At 43.1% G+C, this 20,795-nt stretch overlaps 1 protein-coding gene across 2 annotated transcripts in view; it reads left to right on the top strand.

Moving 5' to 3' along the window:
* Positions 1-1,379: 1,379 nt before the first annotated feature.
* Positions 1,380-20,795, top strand: part of cntn1a (contactin 1a) — a 31,127-nt gene continuing 11,711 nt past the window's right edge. Inside the window, exons 1-3 of one of the 2 annotated variants that reach the window (XM_061283867.1) lie at positions 1,380-1,929; positions 17,582-17,717; positions 18,235-18,273. In XM_061283867.1, coding sequence (XP_061139851.1) covers positions 17,660-17,717; positions 18,235-18,273 — 97 coding nt within the window. In that variant the 5' untranslated portion in view covers positions 1,380-1,929; positions 17,582-17,659. Of the gene's footprint in view, positions 1,935-17,581; positions 17,718-18,234; positions 18,274-20,795 lie in introns of both variants that reach the window. The other variant, XM_061283866.1, reaches the window with a different exon arrangement.

The raw sequence follows: 20,795 nt of genomic DNA, 5'->3' as shown, positions 1-20,795 counted from the left end.
GGTAAACAAGTCAGTCTTTCATTGTTCCATCTTCAAACCCAAACGTCCTTTGGTGCACAATAGTCACGTCCATATCGCCTCCCCCAGTCACATGACTTGCTTCGTTATAATCCTTTCCACACCCTGATTCCTATCCCCCAAGCTCCCCCATTGAGTCCCATGTGTATATAGTTGAAGGGTGAAAGGGGGTGAGGATGAGGGGGGGTGGGGCGGGGGGTACTTTTGCTTGAGCCCCTACGCAAGATCATTGAGGCTAAATCCTCATTTATCACCGCCAACCTCCTCCTCCTCCTCCTTCTCCTCGGCAAGATGACAGCCTCCCATTCTTCCTTCCAGACAGCAGCGCGTTTGCTCTTCCTCTTATTCAACAGCCTGGTAACATTGTCGTACACCAGCGAGGCCTCGTTCGTCTCTGTTTGCTTGGTAAGAGAAGTCGTGTTTGTTCGAGAGTTGAACACAAATTGCGTTTGGAATAAATTGAGCGCAAAATTGATATTCTTGCTGTTCTTATGTCACCAAGTCACTCTTTGCTTGGGCAGACTGCAACGACATCTCTCTCGGAGTGGAAAATTGTATTTACTCAGCAATTTCTTATTGTAAATTATAATATCCTCCTCCAAAAAGCTTTGTCGATGAAATGAGATTCGATGAACGGGAAAAAAATATAAAGCAAGTAAAAGGAAAAGTTCAAAAAGAGTAAAGCCTCCTGTTTGGTGCCATAGCATATCATGGTTCTGGATTATTTTAGTATTTATCATTTTAAGAAGAATTTATTCAAGCCCCCCCCCCTCTTGCATCCAAGTGGGCTCAAGTCCTTTGATTAATTCAAGGCCACTCTCCCTCACAGATCACTGCATTATTGATGGGGGTGCTGTCACAACATCAGAGTATTATTTGCGCTGCGCTGTTTACATCCAAGATTTAAATGTAATCCCGCCGGGATTGAGGATTTGGATTGACACATGGTCACGGCCTTGCCATCACGAGATGTGCCCTTTTCATGTGGGCCCGCTGGAAACAGGCAGGTAAAGCCTTTAAACAAATAAATGTTGCTGTTGTGTACACTCACTCCATGCAGTAATGTGCTAATATAAAGTCATCTAATCCTTGTAAATTAACAGATTTTATCTCCATTGGATCATTGACACAGGAGCTCATTTGCCTTGATTTTGGAAACAGTGAAATCAAAGCTAAAAGAATGTGTAGACTTTTAGTTTTTCTTCATATTTTAATTTTTTTCCCTTTTTTCAGAAAATACTATTTGAAATACTTGTGAATAAAAAAAAGACTACAAAATCAATTAAATGGTTGAAATAATGACGGAAGTGAAAAAAGCGCAAACAGGAAGTGACGAAGAGATTCAAGTTGACACACAGGTGAGCTGAAAAAAAAAATGTTGGGGAAACAAGAACGCATCTCCTTGGAAACTGTTAGCAGCGTTCTTGGACTCACTTGGACATTAAAGCTAAGTGCTGCTACTCTTTTTTTATTCTCTGATAAACAATGTAAACAAGGCCTTTTGATTACATAGAAAAAGTCTTAGATGTTCAGTTCATTAAAAATAGGAGCAGTGTTGCGTTTTGGTATATATGACACAGTGGTAATGACTTTATTGTTTTCCTAATGACATTTGTATCTCGAACCACTTATATCGCAAATAATATTATTAAAATTCAATATTTTTATTACACTTCCGCTCGTTCCTGACCACACGTTTGGCTCCCTCTAGCGGCGAGGGCGAACACTGCCCCTTCCTCCCAACCCACTGGGGACCGGACCGCGCGGGTCTCTCACTCTCCCCTTCTCTTCGCGTCAGTTTCCTCCTCAGCTCCTTCCCGAGCGGCCGGCGTCGCGGTACTGGAGCAGATGTGAGCGTCGTTGTCCGGGACGACACGGACCCCCACGCACGAGGCTCGCCCTCCGCGCAAGGTAAGGTAAGGCTTGGCTGGCGTGTGCACATTTTGGATTTCCAGGGAATGTTGACAGCTCGGCGGCTGCTGGTGACGGATTGAGTGTTGTTTACATGTCAGTGGGATGGAGCTTGCACGCACCGCAATGCAGAATGCGAGACCGTAGGTGCACATCAAATTGTGTTTTTATTTATTTTTTTGGTGCTGTGGTCGGACGGACGTGCAGTGGAGGGGCTTCTGTTCCACTTGCACAGTGGTGCTGATGATGCACGCACATCCTTGTGACGTGTGTTACTATGCACACAACACACCTTGCTTTAAAGTCACCTACCTCTGATTGGGTCGCATTAACATGTAGAGTCAGTAACTGCAATGCAAATGATGCAGTGTGTCTCCAAGAGGGGATTGTGTGAGGCAGTGGTTCAGGACTGGACTGCAGGTGTGGTACCCATGGGCGCGTCCTGTGCAGTGATTTTGAATGATACATTCTTGCAGGATGTTGAAATCTGTCGGTAACGCTTATTATGAGTGTCAGAGAATGTGTAATATTGTTGACACATGCTGATAAACAAGGGAGTCGAATTATTAGGAATACTTTATTTGACAAGAGGACCACATTTGATTTTTAAAACAGATAACTGAGTCAAATCTTTAGTGTATTAGATGTGAAATTAAAAAAAATAAATGTTTCTTTTTCAATGGTGCCTTGAGATAACTTGTGCGTTTTTCAAAATCCAAGCTGTCCGAATAATTTTTGTTGTTGTTGTTGCTGCGTTGTTAAGCACAAACTTGAGATGTGCTGCGTGGTGACTGTCAGATAGAATTTGAAAATATTCTCTTTTTTTTTCCTTTGGTAAAGAAAAAAAAAAAAGAGGTGTCAGGTTGTTTATTGTCACTCTTAGTTGGAGTTTAATGTCAAATTAAACAGAAAGCTGAATTACACGTTGTATGTTGAGAACAGACACTTAATTAGAATTTAGTTGGCTAGCTTAAGGCTAATACTAACAGAGGCAATTATTAGCGTCAAGGAGTTTGCTATAACCGTTTTGCTATACTATATCACCTCACCAACAGGTTCCGCCGGATGTTTTTATTTTTCTTCGAGGGAAATTGAAAAATATCTGTCAGCAGCACACCAAAACAATTTTTATCATCGTTTCTAGTGAACACAGTATTTGACCTTTTGCCATATTTTACTGAGCTTTGTGTTGAAAAGAAAAAAAAGCCAAAATGCTCCATCCTGTCAGAAACGATTGCATGGCCGTCTGTCAGGTGGAGCACTTTATGAATGTTGCAAGGACTACTGCTAATGCATCTTGGGCTGTGTATCCCCCCCCCCCCCCCCCCCCCCCGCACAGCCTCGAGGATAGACCCTCTGTTAGGTGAAAGAAAAATTGAGCCCTTCTCCAAAGTAGGTTAAACTCCTTCTCTTTGAAAATGAATTTTGTAATAAGTTTGCTACAATGCTGGCACGCATGCCGGCGCTAGCTAGCTGCGGGCTCCTGATGCATTATGAGGACGCGGCTCTTCTCATCCTCTTTCACTGTCACGACAAATGACTCAACACAAGCGATCTTTTTAAAGGCTCCCGCTGCATCTGTCGTCGCCGTTAGGCCGCTTGGCGTTCGATGGCCACAAGGGTGACGGCGATGGCTTTTTCCTCTAAGCTTATCATGGAGACATGGCCTCCCTTTTTGACATTTTCATGCGAGGGGACTTAGTAAAACAATAAATCTCAATCTGAATGTTTGTTTTGCCGTTGTCGAGTGATTTCAGGTGATTAGATGGTTTTCCAGATGTGATCCTCCGATTGAATTAAAGCCGGACAAAAGATTGTTCATGTGAAGGGAGATGTGGGCATCTGGCAGGGCTTGGGGGATGTTTTGTTGTTTTGGACGCTCAAGTTTGATCTGGTTTACTGGTTAGGAAGGATCGGTAAAAAAAATGTGACATCATCACAGAGAGACTATGAATTCAGAGTATGCCGCTGTAAATATTGTGTCTTATTTCAACTGCTGCGCTCAATGCTTTGCGGTTTTCGTTCCGAGTCTTCGGCCCACCGACCAGAGTCGACCCGAAGAAAAGAAATAGAGCGCCCTAATGAAATGGTGCTGTCAAGTAATATTGAATGGAGTCCCACAGTCTGCTGGTCACAGTTGTACCGGCTCTCTCTGATTGAGCGGTGATCTGTATCGGCGCTCGTAAAAGGTCACGCTTCGGATTATATTTACATATTTGCCCGGCCTTCCAATCAGAAATTGGAGAAGTGGAACTTGTGTTTGTTACATTCTCAACTTGTCAAACTGCAGCTTGATTGCGCAATCTTTACAAATGTCTTCTTTCTTTCCGTGCTTGCTCCCCCCTTTTTTTTGTTGGCCCTCCAGTTGACAAATGGACAATCAATAGCGAGATGCACTAATGGTACAGTTGTGAGGCGGAGGCACAACATGACGTCTTCGGGCTGCAAACAAACACACATGGACAGACAGACAGCGCTCTCCTCTGTTCATGCCTGAGGAGGAGAAAGTCCTCGTTTGCACTTTATCTCGGCTCCTAGCTGCTTTCTGCATGCCTGCGATGCCAAAATGTGCGTGAGTAAATTTTTTCCAAATGTGATCCCCTTTTATGCAAATCCAGCTTATTTATCCCAAGATGTTGCGCCGCTAACTATATCGGCTAGCAGAGAAAAAGACATTTAAATATAAACACCTTGCTCGATGATGACTGCGATACCAAGTGCTGATTTTCGCATTTATGTTGGCCACTGTACTCGTTTTCGCCCCCCTTCTCTATAGGGAGACGAGGCGGGGGGGGGGGGGGGGGGGGGGCTTGCTTTTATCGGCAGATTTGACATGATTACTCATAGTCACACTGAGTCAAAGCTGCTCAGCTCTAAACTGATTGAGCTCATCTGTAGTCTAATTCTCTGGCTGATTTTTTTCCCGATAAACCTTCATAAGTGTTTCTTTTTAGTGTGGTTTAGGGGGAAGAATATTTATAGTCTGGGACATGATACCATAGCTATTCTTGTTTTTGTCTATTTATAGGTTTAAAGCTGCTTGACAAATATATTTTGTAGTTGGCATGACTGCTATCAGACATTATAAAATCATGTACATTTAGAATGACGGGTTTTGGTCAAAGGACTCCTTTAAAGCATTTGAAACACAAACACACACATTCCAATGAAGACAAGACAATCGACACAAAATGAAAGGTCCCGAAGTCAAAATCCCGCAGATGTCAGCATGGTTAGTAATATGAAGAGGTTCGATTATTAAGTGCCTGGAATAAAACTCGAGGTTCAATAGGCAGCCCAGACAAATTGGACTGATCGAAGAATAGCAGGACTGAGCAAACAGCGATATTTGCGGTAGTGAAGACCTATAAGAAATCCAAGAGGACCTAAGATGGTGCCCAGGGGAACGCCATCGTCTCTGTTTACCTTCACTAACCATTTGTCCACTCTTCCTCCGTGATTCACATTGTTTGTTGAGCTTTCAAAGTGATTCCAAATATGAGTCGTAATCCGATTTGCTCCATTTCCATTGAGTTAATGTACGCCAGACAAGCAGGCGGTGTTCGGAAATTGTGTTTGTTAGCTTTCCTCGGTCACTTACTCTGGAAATTGGATGGCACTAATGTGTGTCATTAATGGGAGCTCATTTTTGAGTCGAGTATTTTTTAACCAGTGTGTATATTTACGATTATCAAAAATTAGCCTCCGTCGTATTGACAAGTCATAAAGAAAATGAATGGACGGTTTGATATTAATCAAAATGATCAATAGCATTTTTTTATGGCAAATAGCATGCATTGAAGTCACCTCACAAAGCTGTACAGATGATTAAAGTGTAATACTTCATACATAAAAGGCATTATTTAGCCTCATTGCAAAGATTAGATTGCCTCAAGCATTGATATTTTTGCTAATCTGCCGCATTGTTGTCTACCTAATCCTCTTCGTTGTTCATCGCGGGATCGTTTCAGTTTACCGTTTGTTCGGATACTCTCGGCCGCTATCTTTTTTTAGCGGCCGGGATGAAGAACAAGACGCACGGCGTTTGCGGGCTGCCCAATTAGATAGAGCAGCCTCATTGGGTCCAAGCCACTCCCAGGGCCTTTGAACGCGGCCTGTTGCTATGGCGCTAAGAGCATACGCGGCAGACAGGAACACAAAACGTCTTGCCGCTTGATCAGCATTCAAGACTGCCGGGCATGATAATGCCGCCTATTATTTCTCATGCGGAGCAAACATGAACCTGTTTGTTTCACTGTCGTGATTCAGGCCAGATGAGTCTTCTTGATTTGAACGGATCCTAAACAACATTTGTGGGAAGACTAAAGGAAGCAGAAACGTCCTTGGTTGAAAAGCACTCGGTTGACCCCGAACCGTCAGGCGATGGATTTTTATGTGTGAGAATTTACGAACGAAGGGTTTAGGGAAGGACGTGGCCCGAAAAGACGAAGGATTCCTCCTGGCACGTGAAGCGCATGTCAAAGTGTGTGTGTGTGTTGGGGGGGGTTGACCTCCTGGGACGTGTCGTTACACATTTCGAGGCGTTCTATTTTCCCCTTTTCAGGACAGCTGGAAGGCTAAATTGTTTTCGGATCAATAGTTTAGCTTCCTCGCGGACCGACAAAGTGAGTGAAGTGCATTTCAAGCATCGCAATCCCATTACGCTCGGCGAGTGCTGCCGCTACGGCCGACTGTTGGTTCACCTGCATTGTCTCAGTTGCGACCACCCAAAGACGGCTTTTGTTTGAATCAATTAACGGCATTCACAGATTAAATCGGATTAAAAAATCAAGTTGATGGTAGTGGGAAGAGTAGCAGCTCTGTCATCGCCTTGGCAACCAGATCATTTCGGTCGACAAGTGACGCTGCTGTAGTTTAAAAGTTTACATCAAACTAGCATAGCTAGCTAGCATAGTGCTCCCTCGTTTGTTTTGTACCTCGCTGCTGCTCCTTTATTAAATAATCCATTATGCGCTGTAATTTCCGGAACGCTCTTCTCACTAAAAGATTTCCTCTCTCGGGAAATCGATTTAAAGTTACGACCCTGCGTCACGCTGATTGTAAACTAACGCTACTAACTTGCTTTTTCTAATTCTGCTTCTGTCCAAAAGGGGGGGAAAAGGTGTTTGGTTGAACAAAGCATTTGGAGCTCTTCCTTCATTCCTTCAATCGGTGAAACGGCGAATAAAAGCTCCGGGCCGCGGGCAACCGATGTTTGCTTTGCTGGTCAGCCTCGGAGCTTCTGGAACCTTTTCGCCGCCTTTATTGAGCATTCGGTTTGGGTGAAATGGACAAAACCGCTCGGGTTTCCCTTCGGATCCTCTCCAAAGATCTCAAAGAAACGCTTTTGCCGCATGTCTAATGTTGGCTCGCAAAGACGAAAGCTTAAGTAGCCCTCTCGATTGAAGGCCGGTCTTTGTCGCGGCCCTCGCTCTTCAACTGGCAGGTCAACCGCGCGCGTTAGCTTGCATGCCACCGTCGCTAGTGATGTAACCACCTGGGTCATGTTCTAGCAAACAATACAACAGCGCTAATAGCTAGCTTTAAAAAGGTCCCCACACAAAAACGTTGATATTTTCAGCCACAGTTTTCATCCTTGGGCATGAAAAGCGTTAGGATGGATGGATGGACAGACTCTGGCTGACTTATTCATGATTCTTGTGGACTAATTGCGCTCCAGTTTTTTTTTTTCTTTCTCTCTCTTGGCTCTCACTTGCTAGCTGCTGGAGCTTTTGTTGCAATCTGCTAATTCATGCTGCCGACATTACAGCCTCACAGTTTTGCTTAGCAACGGCACATTTGGCCCCCGAGAAGACAAACGGGTTCATGAAAAGCGGCAACCCATCCTGTTTCGGATTATAGAGCTCATTTTTGGTGTTATTTGAGGAGCAAGACTCAAGTCAGGGTTATGATAATATACTTTTTGCTCTCATTACTCGCTGACTGAAAGAGGGACAAAAAAGGCTGATGAAGGTTAACAACCTTTGTTAGAGTTAATTTGAAAATTGAATACAAATGAAGGCATGAGTCACAAATTTGCATGTCATTGTTGTTGTCATTATCGGCCGTCTAGACTAAAGGAGGAGCCGGAAAGAGTCGATTTCCTGCGAGAAGGTAATCATCTCTCGCAGAGTCTGAAAACGTTCCAATCACCGGCTATTAGTCTGCTCAATAAAAGAAAACTTTTGTACGCAAACTTCTTTTCCAGTTACTGACATTTCATTAGGTACACCCGTATAATCGAATGGGACTTGTATAAAAAATAATATTGCTAATTTCAGAGATCATAACGTAACACGATGGTCATATTTGAGTCCAGCTAAAGTGTTAGCAGGATTACACAAAGCCGACTTAATCAAGCTTGGAGGATGGGCTAAAGAAGAACCCCATTCAATTTACAGCTCAGGCTTAATGTGAGTATTTCGTCGCCATTTGTGGGATAAGGAAATGTTCACATTTTATCGAAGTGACTAATCCAAAAAATGCTGGCACATGCAAAAGAAGGGCTGTGCCATTAAAATGTTTTAGTTCAAATCTTAATGAAATGTTTTATGAAAATCTTATAGTTTTCTGTAACACCACAAAATCTAACTTTGAAGCCAGGTAAGCGGACTGATTTCAAAATTGACCAAATTAGCTGTACGCTAACTCGCTAGCTTGAGTGTTCGGTAGTATCATGCGAGTGGCCGGCCACCAAACACTGCACGTGTGACCACTTGAAATGTGTCAGTGTTACAGTGGCCGCTGTCGCCAAATGGATTATTTATGAGGAACGTGCAGCAGCTGGGAGTGGCGCAAAGGGCATCCAGAGGTGAATCCGACTCGGACTCTCACCCACACACTCTCTCTTTGATACACTTGTGTTATCAGCGGCACACAGCTCCACTCATGCAGTGTATGCACACACACACACACACTGGTGTGAAGGACACGGCGTCATAGATCAGCACATACGACAGTCTTCTCAAAGACACACAAACACACACATGAATACACAAAAGATGAAAAGGGGAGGGGCCACGCTTCTGCTAATTCCCCTGCCACAGAAGACAACAACAACAACAGTGAAAGGGCGGATAGTGCTCGTTAGTGCTCCACCGGAGGCGGAGCTTACGGGAATGGTTCTTTGATACCATAGCGAGAATCGTTTTAGCTTTATAATTGCCCTTTTGTATTACTTGTTTTATGTTAGTGTTGCAGTACTCGCCTGACGTCGCCATGAGTACAGTTTACATTTTGAGTCCAAACATTTTGGATTTGAGTTTCTGCTGACCAGACATGAATACGTATGTCACGGCGTAAAAGCCGTGAGTCACTCCTGAGAGTGTAAAGCAGTCAGTGGAGTCACAGAGGAGGCTTTTATCTGGCGCACTTTCAATTCAGGAGGATGTCTGAGCCCTTAAACTGCTTAGCTTAGCCCCAAAGTTGCGTCGTACAGTTACATTTAAAGCTTTATTACTATTAGCGTAGCCTGACAGTCGATTTCTTCACATATTTCCTGGTGTCTCTTTGCATTTCTCCCACAAGCTATACATTGTGTTTTTTGCTCAGTCGGCGTGAACATTGCCCTATTTAAAGACACCCTACATGGCGCTCGAGATACGACGAGGCAACGTTGACCCCTCCGCTGAAGCCCCCCGCCCAACTCCTTTGAATGTTTTTTTTTAAAAACCACCAACATTGTTGTCTTCAGATGCTGCAGGCCATCAGCGATTGTTCATTTCAGTCCTAAAAAGAGCAGGGTGGTCAGCCAGCCTCTTGAATGCCAATGGTGACCTATATACGGTGTGAAGACCTGCTGGCTCAAAGGAAGAAGAGGTCGGGGGCACATGCTAAGTATCCAGTTTAATGAACCTTAAAGCCGACACGACATACAGCTCGCATTAGCGTTAGCTCAGCGACATAATTCACATTGTTGATTTAATAGGCAGCAGAAAAAAGTTTGGATTATTATTCCTACTGCATTCATTTGCTCATTCAATGGATGCATGAATGTTTTGCTGAAAAAGATGCAGGTGGAACGTTGGCACCGAATCCCAGAGGGGGAGGGAGGAGAGCCATGCAGAAAATACACAATGACTCCTAAAATCTTATTATCTTCGCCTTAATGACTCAAGCGTAGGAATCAATACAGCTGGACCTGCTCCATGGGGGCAAGGTCCACTTGCAGGAAGTGGATATCTTCAGAACATTCATTATAGATGAGGGAAGGGAAACTGAAGGACAGAAGAGGGTGAGAGGTTGTAAACAGAAGCTGACTTTGAATGCCCACAAAAAAAGTTTTATAGAAACCTATACATGCCCGAGGGAATGAAATCTCAGCTTGTATAAACGTATTCCACGAATCCTTCATTCCCGAGCCCCAATGTTGTGTCCTGGTTGAGTGAAGACACTTGTCGTTCATTTCCATGGCAACGCACATTGTCGCCGTGGACGACACATCACTCGATGTAATAAAATGTGCAATATAAATGCATCTCATTTCCACTTTTATGGGATTCCCCATTGAAGTAATGTCATACTCGACACTCACCAGTTAGACGTGGAGCTTTTTAACTCTCTCGACAATATTGATGTCACCTCACCGGCAATTTCCTCACCTCGCACCCCCTGAGGCTTGGTCACAAGTAGGGCACGCTGCAAAAGGTTAAGGATCCCGAGTGTGTGTGAGTGTGTCATCATTTTAAAGTCATTGGGAAAGGTTTCTTAAAAGTAGTAATTCGGATGAGGCAAACCAGCTTGTTTTATTTAATTTATTTTGAGAATATGGAACTAATTGTAAAAGCAGCTTGTATTCCGTAACCTTTATTATTGTGTCTAATAACCAAAATCCAAGTTTAATAACTTGTGTGACTTGCTAGCACGTACATTTGTTTGCCTACGCGTGATGTCACATCGGTTTATGCTAGCATGTTATTCAAGCTAGCTAATATTGTTGATGATACTGAATCCATTGTTTATGCACCATTGGTTCATGATTGCGTACCGCCTACGAACATTTTGTGAATCCCTAATGAGTGCTTTGTTGTGGCATCTATGCGCCAAAATTTATCAATAAATAAACTCGCCTCAATCGTTGAAGAGATGTTTTTATCGACTTTGTGACTTAGGCCCAGAGCAACAATCCAATTGCTTTTCTGTAGATTTGTGACACATATGCGCAAGTGACTTCTTCAATAATCTCTGCCTTTCTTTTCTTGCGCTTGTTTGAGCAGCCAAGGCAGCCATAAAATATTGATTGTTGAACTTGTAGTTTCTTCTCTCGCTGCTGTGCATAATGCGTTGAAGTCATATCAAGCCTTTGCCCTATATGCTCATTGAGGAAATAGCAGTCGTCATCATATGTCCGTTGTTCACTCATGTATGTTGTGGGATTGTTTCTCATGTCAGCATTATTTATTTTGACCAACATTGTAAGGCTGGACAATAAAAGTTAGGGCTTTTTTTTTTTTTTTTTGCTCAGAGAGCAAGGCTCTTGCGTGGGTGCAAGGTTTGTAGATTAGTAGGTCATGGCAAATTAAGCAAATGAGCTAAGTGTAGGGTTGATTGACTAAACGATGTTGAAAGAATTTGATCATAATGATTTTGCCCTGGATGTTTTTGATTTAGTGCATTCTATAAAAGTATTCTCCCTCGGCAATTATTTATTATACACTCGTTTAAAGAGTTATTAAAGTTTGAGCAATTCAACACGAGCTGATACAAAGTATTGGGTACTTCCACAGGCGGAGCTAGAAAGGGGGGCCTCGGGGCAATAGCACCCAGGTTCCAGGCCAAATAATTGGCCTTTATTATTATTTTTCCACATTTGAGCTCATCCCCTCTAGGAATAAACATAATGAATCTCCATCAGCATTTTTTGAAGAATTATTCTGGTTTGTAAAAAAATTTTTTGCAGACCGCTGAGATTTTCTTTACCCCACCCAACCCCCAAGAAAAAAAATCCTAGCTCCGCCAGTGGGTACTCAAAAAAAAATCCTAATGTCTAATATTTAAGGCAAAAAAAATAATAATCTGACGGTGAATAAGTCTTCCTTGCCAGTAGTTATTACATTGCGGCCGGTGGTTGCGTGGTTAGCCTCGCAGTCAAAAGGTCGCAGTTTTGAATCTTCTCCTCTGCCAAATATTCATCAATAAAAAGCACAGGCTGTCTTTCATTCTTCCAAACCACTTCATTCTTCCCTTAATCACTGCAGACTGAGGTCAAATTGATGTCTTTGTCTTTTGGCTGCTCACTGAGATTCCAATCTTCTGCTCTGCTGTTAAAAGCTTGCAAAAAGCAATTTCTTTTTCCAACCGGCTCGGTGGCCTATCTCTGAAAACCTTTTGAATTGGATGTTTTATGTATATTGTTTATAACACTTATCTAATTCAGCCGTATCGAATGTGTGTCATGTTGAAATGTACATGGAAATAACACGAGTGACACGTAAAAACAAGCTAATTTATTCATGTTGAGCAGGTGGGTAATCTCGATTCACTGACCTGTTCTTAAGCATGAGTGCACGTTAAAGTGGGACACGGTTTCGGGGCCCACTTAAAACTATTCCCGTCATTATTTAGGCGGTAAAGATGATCATTTAAGGGACACGCTGTGCTCTATTTTTCCGTATCTTTAAAGCGTTTAGATTAGACTACCCAGACTATACAATATAAATCTGACGAAATCTGCTCGAGAACCCAATTTCAAATCTCCTTTCCGTACATTTAGTACACGCTTGGTTTTTCAACCGAAGCAAATAAATTCAAAAGCGGCTGATAAAAGATGCTGGAAGGTCTGCTCTTTTCTTTTAGAAAAGACTTCACAAGAATGCATATAAATATGTATCTCTTCGTATTTGGACAGACGCGGCAGCACATCAAGTGTGAAAGCAGGGCGCGGCACATTTCCGACATAACATGCACGGCAATTGGCGTAGCAATCAAAGTGGCTGTGTAATCACCAGACAGAAAAATAAAGAGAATGTGAAATACTGTTACGCCTTTTTAGCGCAGGGCCATTTGGGCGATTATAGAGAGGATGATTTTTCAATTTCATAGCGATGAAGTGCAAATTAAAACAAGTTTAATGAAGGAATAAGAGGGGAAAATAAGCGTATTTATTTTGGCTCTTTTGTGTATCGTCGCGGGACTGTGATTTCCATTCGAGTTACTATTACAAAAGAAAAACATTTTTGAAACGGTACAATCATTGTCAGAAAAGTAAAAGAAAATGTTATTCACAATGATTAATTCGATGCGGCCCAGATTATCTAAACACAACATCTCTTTTGCGAAACATGAATTTAGCAGCAAAACCGAACTGTTTTTAGCCATTTCCGGCGGCGGCCATTTTGTTATCCACCGAAAATGACATCACAGTTGCTCAGGTAACTCTCACTTTATCCCCTAAATTTGTCCAGTAATGATTATCTGAACAATATACTATTATTTCTACAACTACCAGCCACTGTGTAAACCAAAAAATATATAAATGTACATTCAGTGAAGTAGAGGCTTAGGAAATGCTGATCATATGTCTCTAGCACTGCTGGGCTGGGTATTAGAGGGGGGGCGGGAACAGGGGGGGGCAAGAACGTCTTATGACGACTTGCGTGTCTGTGTGTGTGTGCTGGTGGGACAAGAGGGCTTAAAAGATTAAACAGCAGCCTGGCCACGGACAAGAAGGAAAGAAGACCCCTGACTGTGGGAGGCGTCTTGAGTTGCACCCCATTTGCATGAGTCCCTCTGTTCTGCCCGGGAATTAGCTTCTCTTTATTTCCCCACCTTCCCTGCCTCCCACCTCCATTTAGCGGCATCTCATTGGGACAGACAATGGAGCTCAGTATTTAGGACACTTGGCAGGGTAGGCACGTTTGGGGGGGTGCGGGGGGTGCGAAGTAGCTCATCTCGCCTGCAAGGTAAGCACGGGACACTTTTGTGACCTCATTGCCGTGTTTTGCTTGACGCTCAAGTGTGCTGACATCGTCTCCAGCGTTAATGCAATTAAACACATGGCTTGTTTTGATGGGCACTTTTTGTCAACATTGGTTCATCTGTGGCCCAACGCTAGTCCGGCTTGGTTTAATCCAATCAGAGGAGAATGGCTTTGGACAGATCGGGGGTGTGCGAACTTTTTCCTCCCAGTGCCGCATCTAGAAAAATCAAAAGAAGCAAAGGAATGACATTCAAAAATGGAAAGAAAATATGGATGGCGGACCACAAATAGCCCCTCGGCCGTAGTTGGGCGGACTCGGGTGAGCCTGAACTGGATTCAATCAGTATTGATTCAAGGTAGTTGCCAAGTGTGAACTCGCGCTACTAATGTCACCTACATTACACCACCATAACTGACTTATGGGGGGGGGGGGGCTTATTGAATATGTCTCTCCAGAAACATTTCATCCCATATCTTCACTGAGCAGATGTGGCATGAAGCAATTAAGCCGAGCACTCTGCGTAATAGAGTGCGCATCTCCCACCGCGACCTTTGCCTGCGTGACAGTTTGTCATGTACGACGACGACACGTGACGGTTGAAGCGTATTTTGAAAGCATTTCAGGCTTCGTGATTAGAGGAATAGACAGACACAAATGTCAGGGGACCCGCCCCTCGCAATCTCTTGTCATTTACGATTAAAAATTCTAAAAATCTTTCCAACACAAACTTTGAATTTGAATTACCGCACCCTTTAAGCCACGTGTGGGACACAAACGGTGCAGCAACACATGTCGACCGATAATACAAAACTACCCAGTCACATGTTCTTTATCTTCTGTGAAGAATGACAAAAATGCTATGGCTTTTTTTGTGATGATCTGAGAGGAGTTGAGACGTCTCAATGAACAGTATATCTGTCAGTGTGTCCTATACTGCCCCCAAGTGGTCAAGGAAAGCACACCAGTAAAATGGCCATTCAATTGATGCAGTGGGACAGAAACGAGCTCTTGTATTCACAAATCTTTTTTTGAAAACGATGTCTTTGAATCACCTCTCAATCTCCATCAGGATAAATGTGGAGCGTAATTGTCATTTTCCACATCCCTCCAGAGATATTCAATCAGATTGGAGTGTGACTGGGCCACTCAAGGACATTCACAGAGTTAGCCTGAAGTCACTCGTTTGATATATTGCCTGTGTTCTTTGGGTCATTGTCCTGCTGAAAGATGAACTGTCACCCCAGCCCGAGGTCAAGAGCAGGTTATCTTCCAGGACGTCTCTGCACATTGCTGCATTCATCTTTCTTGCGATCTTGACAAGTCTCCCGGTCTCGGCATTGATACTAAATCCGGCATGACGTCCCACTGGTGTTCTCCTGACAGACTTAAAAAGACTCTTTGGTAATCAATACTTTTTGCCATCAATAATGCACGATGCAGACTTTTGAGCATTGGTTGCTACTTTGTGATGAGAATCATCCATCCATCCATCCATCCATCCATCCATCCATCCATCCATCCATCCATCCATCCATCCATCCATCCATCCATCCATCCATCCATCCATCCATCCATCCATCCATCCATCCATCCATCCATCCATCCATCCATCCATCCATCCATCGGGCCATTAAAAAATGTACAGTGGGCCACAAATGGCCCCCAGTCACTAGTTTGGACACCCCTGCTTTGAGCAGTGCACATCTTCCCTTTTCCGTCTGATTAGGACCAATCTAGCCTTAACCCCATCTTGGCTTCTTCTTGCGAGGATTACGGCAAATCTGATTTTAATGATTGTGGCTGTTGATTGTGCGTGAAATTCGATGGGGGTGTTGGGGGTCGTCGGAATGTCTTGTTTTTGAAGCCACGGGTTTCCCCACCCCCCTTTTCTGCTTAGCTGATAAGGAATGGTTCCAAATATTGGAGGAGGGGGGGGGGCGGTCCTCTTCCCCTGGCAACATAAGGGAGTTATGAAGTCATGATAACAAGCACAAATGACAGCAGTGGTCAGTGGAGGGAAGCTTCACAATCCCGCAATTTGCCCCCTGGCAACCGCCTCTTGATGTAATATGACTTCCAATCTCAACGTTCGGAATCCTGCAATGACTAAAAGGAGAATTGATCGGAATGATGCGAGCAGACGAAAGCTGGAGGCGCAGCAAATACTTGAGGGGAGGGGGGGGGGGGATACCAGAATCAGTAAACAACTCTAGCAAGGCCCTTGGTGTAATTTAAGAGGGTAAAAATATGGCTGCGTTTGATGCCGCTGTCACATTCAGGCCCGTTGAGTTAGCGTGACGACGGGCGGGTGAGGTCCAAGATAGATCCCCTCCCCTATTAAATTAAAAGTGATTATACGAGCATGCTGCTTCCCTTCTTCCACTGAAACTATTGGCTGGCGGCTTCCTAATGTGATGGACGACATCGGCCGTGCGACCCCCCCACCCTGTGTTAAAACGAGGCTGCCCGTCATCTCCCCTAATCTCCTAAGTGCATCTATTACCGTCATGTATGATTCACGGCAGCGAGACGACTTGTTTTTTTTCGACAGCCAGACGAGCCACGGAGAGGAAGGAAATGAACGAGGGAGAGTCGCCACAGCTTTGGAAGACTTCAAAAGGGAGGAACGCTGTGAATAGACGGACGGCGGCGGGTCATTGGGCTGTAAATGACTGTTTGCGTCGTTTCATTGCTATCGCGCAGCGCACAAAATTGCTCCTTTTTGGATGGTGTTGCTAGGAGACGCTGCCCCCCCCCCCTCTTGTATCCAAGTAGTTGGAGAAGATGAGCGGTCACATGAGTTTCACACTTCCACGTGTGGTCGCCATGTAGGATTTCGTCCGTGTCTCAATCTGAGAATCCTTTTGAAACAGTGCATCATTATCCGGCCTGCTATAAAAAGAAAAAGACTCCATTTGTCTCTGTCTGGCGAGCGATGCTATCTCAATCTTTTTGTGCCGTCACACCTCGAAACTGCGGCGTCTGACACATCAGGCCCTGCACAAAGAATCGATAGTGTCTGCCTCGACGGTGTAATCAACACTACAGCGATTGGACCGGGCCCGCTTGTGTGGAACCGATCCTCGTGCTACTCTTGTTATACACGTTAATATCGTTCCATGTGTTCTACAGATATGGAAGGCAACATCTGCACCAAGCCAGATCATTACCGTGTAATTCCTGGGATTAATGTCATTGTAGCAGGAACATCACACGGGGATGAATTAAATTCAGCCATTATGAAATCCTAATTATCCTTCTCATTGTCTCCGCCAATGCTCGAGGCCTTGATGCTAAGACAGCTGTTGCTTTTCAAAGTGTGTTAGCGCGAGGTGCCGGTTCTTGTGTGGCGTTAATGTCTCGGGGGGGGATGTCTGCTCTGATGAACCGGTACGGGCGGTTTGTTTTGGCGACGGTCCACGTGTCAGTCAATTGGTTTGAGCCTCGGAGGCTGACGGGAAGCGGTTAGCGTGAAGATGCTAGTGACTTAGCATGAAGGGAAGTGTCAAAGTGGGACCTTGTTTTGTTGTGTGATATTATGGCTTGGAAAAAGATAGACAGCGTGACATCATCATTTAAATTTTTATTTATTATTTTTAATTTTTTGAATTCAAATTATTTGCATTTTGTCTTTAACAATAGTTTGCATTTATTCATATGAATTACTATTGCATGTATTTGCCCCGCCTCCCAAATGTTATAATAACTGATCTCTCTTGCTGTGTCTCTTCCAGGAGAACCAGGCGGTCTTGCTAATGTTCCATCGGCTGAGCGCCTAGCTGAAGCCCCTCCACCCGGCAGTTGTCACCATCATGCCCAACCTCATCCTCCTCCTTTATCTCCTTCTGCTGCTCTTTAGCTCCCCCGCAGGTCAGTCATTTTCTATCGTGTACATGGCTCGTAACGTCAAAGATTTCTGTCCTTTTGTTTTTCGCCAAAGTGTGGTGGAATGAGCCATAATGGAAACAAGGCCAAGTGGCCATAAAATATTGAGCGGACAAAATGGATTGTCAGAAAAAGATACGGTGTACCTTGAGCCATTACTTGCAGCTAGCTTATTGATTTCAGATCAACAGCAAGAAGGAAGGAATAGTCACGAGTCTCTCTAGTTTCAAATCACATTTCACTTTCATATACCGTTTTACAATTGTATAGCTGCAGATCTCTCTTCTTCTATGCACATAAAAATGTAGAGTGCAGTCGGTAGCAGCCGACGGGGTCGTTATTGCGACTCAAGAACATTGCTTTGACATTTCTTCGAGGCTGAAGGATGAAGGTCGATGGGCAGCGTGACAACAAATACAAAAGTTGCAACTAGAGCTTTTTCTGAATCCAACTCACTGTGATGAAAGATGCTAACGCTGTTTTCCTTTGCTCACTATTACAGCTACATCTATGCGAGAGGAGGAACCCGATTTTTATCGAGGTAAGACCTACTGCCAATCATTTTGGCAGCCTTGACTACTCTAAAACATTACTGGACTTTAAGTAATGTACAAAATAGACGTTGCCAATCCGGAGTTCCGATAAGTGGATCTTAAACAAAGACATCAAATTCCCATTAAAACATGTCTACACTTTTATTCAATTCACAACCGAAGATAAGCGACTGCGCTGACAGTTTGATGACGCTCCGGCCTTCAAAGAAGGACACGTGCTGTAAATTTGAGGTCAAAGCGACAACATCTTTTATTATTATCTATCAACGGGATGTCATGTGGTACTTGGATCAAACCTGCTTTGAAAGATATAGCATTATATTAGCATATTAGCACAGCAGTTCTTTAGCGAGGTAACATTTTTTTTATAAAGTTGAAGAAGCTTTGTGCTATCGTTTCCTAGCGGTGGTCTATCATGGCATTTTACTCCCTACAAGTTGGTTTTTTTTTTGGGCACAAAAAGTAAATTGTAATCAAACTGTCAGCATGAGGTGTACGGCAGGGGGGGACAAAAGATAGCTTGCTGCTTGGTTGCCCGGAAACAAGTTGAACCAAAGGACAAACCGTATTCCCCTCGTATTCCGGTCACAAAGCGTGCAAAATATTTCATATTCGCCGATTTGGCATATTTATAGCGGGACGATGACGCATTCGGCGTGTAGGTGGTCTTCCCGCTGAGATCCGCGGCCGAGTTCTTTTCCTTTCCCTGCGAGCAAGATGTTGATCAGACCACTTCTCCTCCTCTTCTCTCACTTAACACCCACGCGTGACTTTTAAAAGCTGTCTAGCGGGATGTTCTCAAAAGCTAAATTATAACTCAAGCTAAGCTAACTCTCATTTCACGCTAGCGTTGTTTTGAAAATTCTGGCCTTCGATCCATCGCAGAAGAGGTCAAGTCTTTTGTTTTGTAGCAAATGGATGTTCCGTATTAAAGATTTGGATTTGTGGCGGGAGAACAAAACATTGTAATCAGATCAGCTAGTTGCGAGAGATGGCAGTCACTTTAGTCTCAGCGGAATAATTCCATTTGGGGCGCACATTTATTTCAGTCAGCGTGTGAATTTTTCACTTCAGAGACAATTCCCCGCTCTGCTTGCCAGTCGGCACGCTCTGCTTTTTGTTTTCTCGGAGAAACGTTTCATTATCGTTTGGACTTGCTTGTCGTCGGTTAGCGTGCAAAGTCAATAATCTCTTTGATATGGTTGCATTCGTGACTAATTGGATAAAATACACATAAAATGATTTTTATTTTTCTACTATGCGCGTAGGAGGAAGAGTCACTCTTTTCACCGAGCGTAAATAAACTATCGCCTGTTTAGCACATGGACTCGATTTACTCGGAGTTAAGTGTTGCCAAAAAGGAGGAGACAGAGCGATGCTGTACAGCAATGAAACAGAAACGTTTGTATTTTGGGATGATCGTACGAAACGTTTTGAGTGTGTTGAAGAAAGAGGGAATTTAGTTTTTTGGAGTCATTTTCTTGCAGCTGCCTCCTATTTTTCATTTTGACTTGAATGCAAGGTCCAGTGTGAAGAGGCCTTTTCTCTTCTCTCCATTTGGAGAAATTGTTCCGTCAATAAAAAGCGCTGAAGGAATAAAATGTCTGAAAGTTTTGCTTGTTTCAGAACTAGTATTGGAGACAGCTGTAAATATGCAAATGAGGCAGCTGTGTGGGTTGCAGAGAGGACACACAAGCGTGTCAGACACAAGTTCACGAGAAGGTGCGAGAGGAGAGACCGCCGTGTCTCCAGGCCTTCTGTGGCCTGCTTTGACAACTCCTCCCCCGCCATCTGTCATATCCCACGATACAGTAAAACAATTGGAGCGCCACCAGGAGTCATCCTCATACTCTTGTTCTACCTACGAATAATTTATTCACAGCAGTCGCTAATGTTCTCCTCACTTGTGTGTGTGTGTGCGCGGACGCTTAGAATTTAAATTCCTTAAATAGAAAATTTAGAGCTGAAATCCTCCCTCGTTCCCAGAACAGATTTTCTCACTTAATTCGGGTCCCATCGGCCCCGCAGTGACTCGTTTCTAGCACTTGCACTTTCATTTCGAAGGAAGCGTTGAGTCCAACCAGTGAGATTAAATCCATCTTGCCACTACTTAATTGCTACACTAATGACCAACCCAAACTCAAATCCAGACGTTTAGATCTCCATGCAGCTGCTTAAATAAATAAATAAATAAATAAATAAATAAATAAATAAATAAATAAATAAATAAATAAATAAATAAATAAATAAATAAATAAATAAATAAATAAATAAATAAATAAATAAATAAACTACAAATAAATGAATTAACTATAAATAAATAAATAAATAAATAAATAAATAAATAAATAAATAAATAAATAAATAAATAAATAAACTACAAATAAATGAATTAACTATAAATAAATAAATAAATAAATAAATAAATAAATAAATAAATAAATAAATAAATAAATAAATAAATAAATAAATAAATAAATAAATAAATAAATAAATAAATAAATAAATA

Source organism: Syngnathus typhle, linkage group LG7, assembly GCF_033458585.1.
Source record: "Syngnathus typhle isolate RoL2023-S1 ecotype Sweden linkage group LG7, RoL_Styp_1.0, whole genome shotgun sequence".
NCBI lineage: Eukaryota > Metazoa > Chordata > Actinopteri > Syngnathiformes > Syngnathidae > Syngnathus > Syngnathus typhle.
This window is presented reverse-complemented; position numbering and strand designations above follow the sequence as displayed.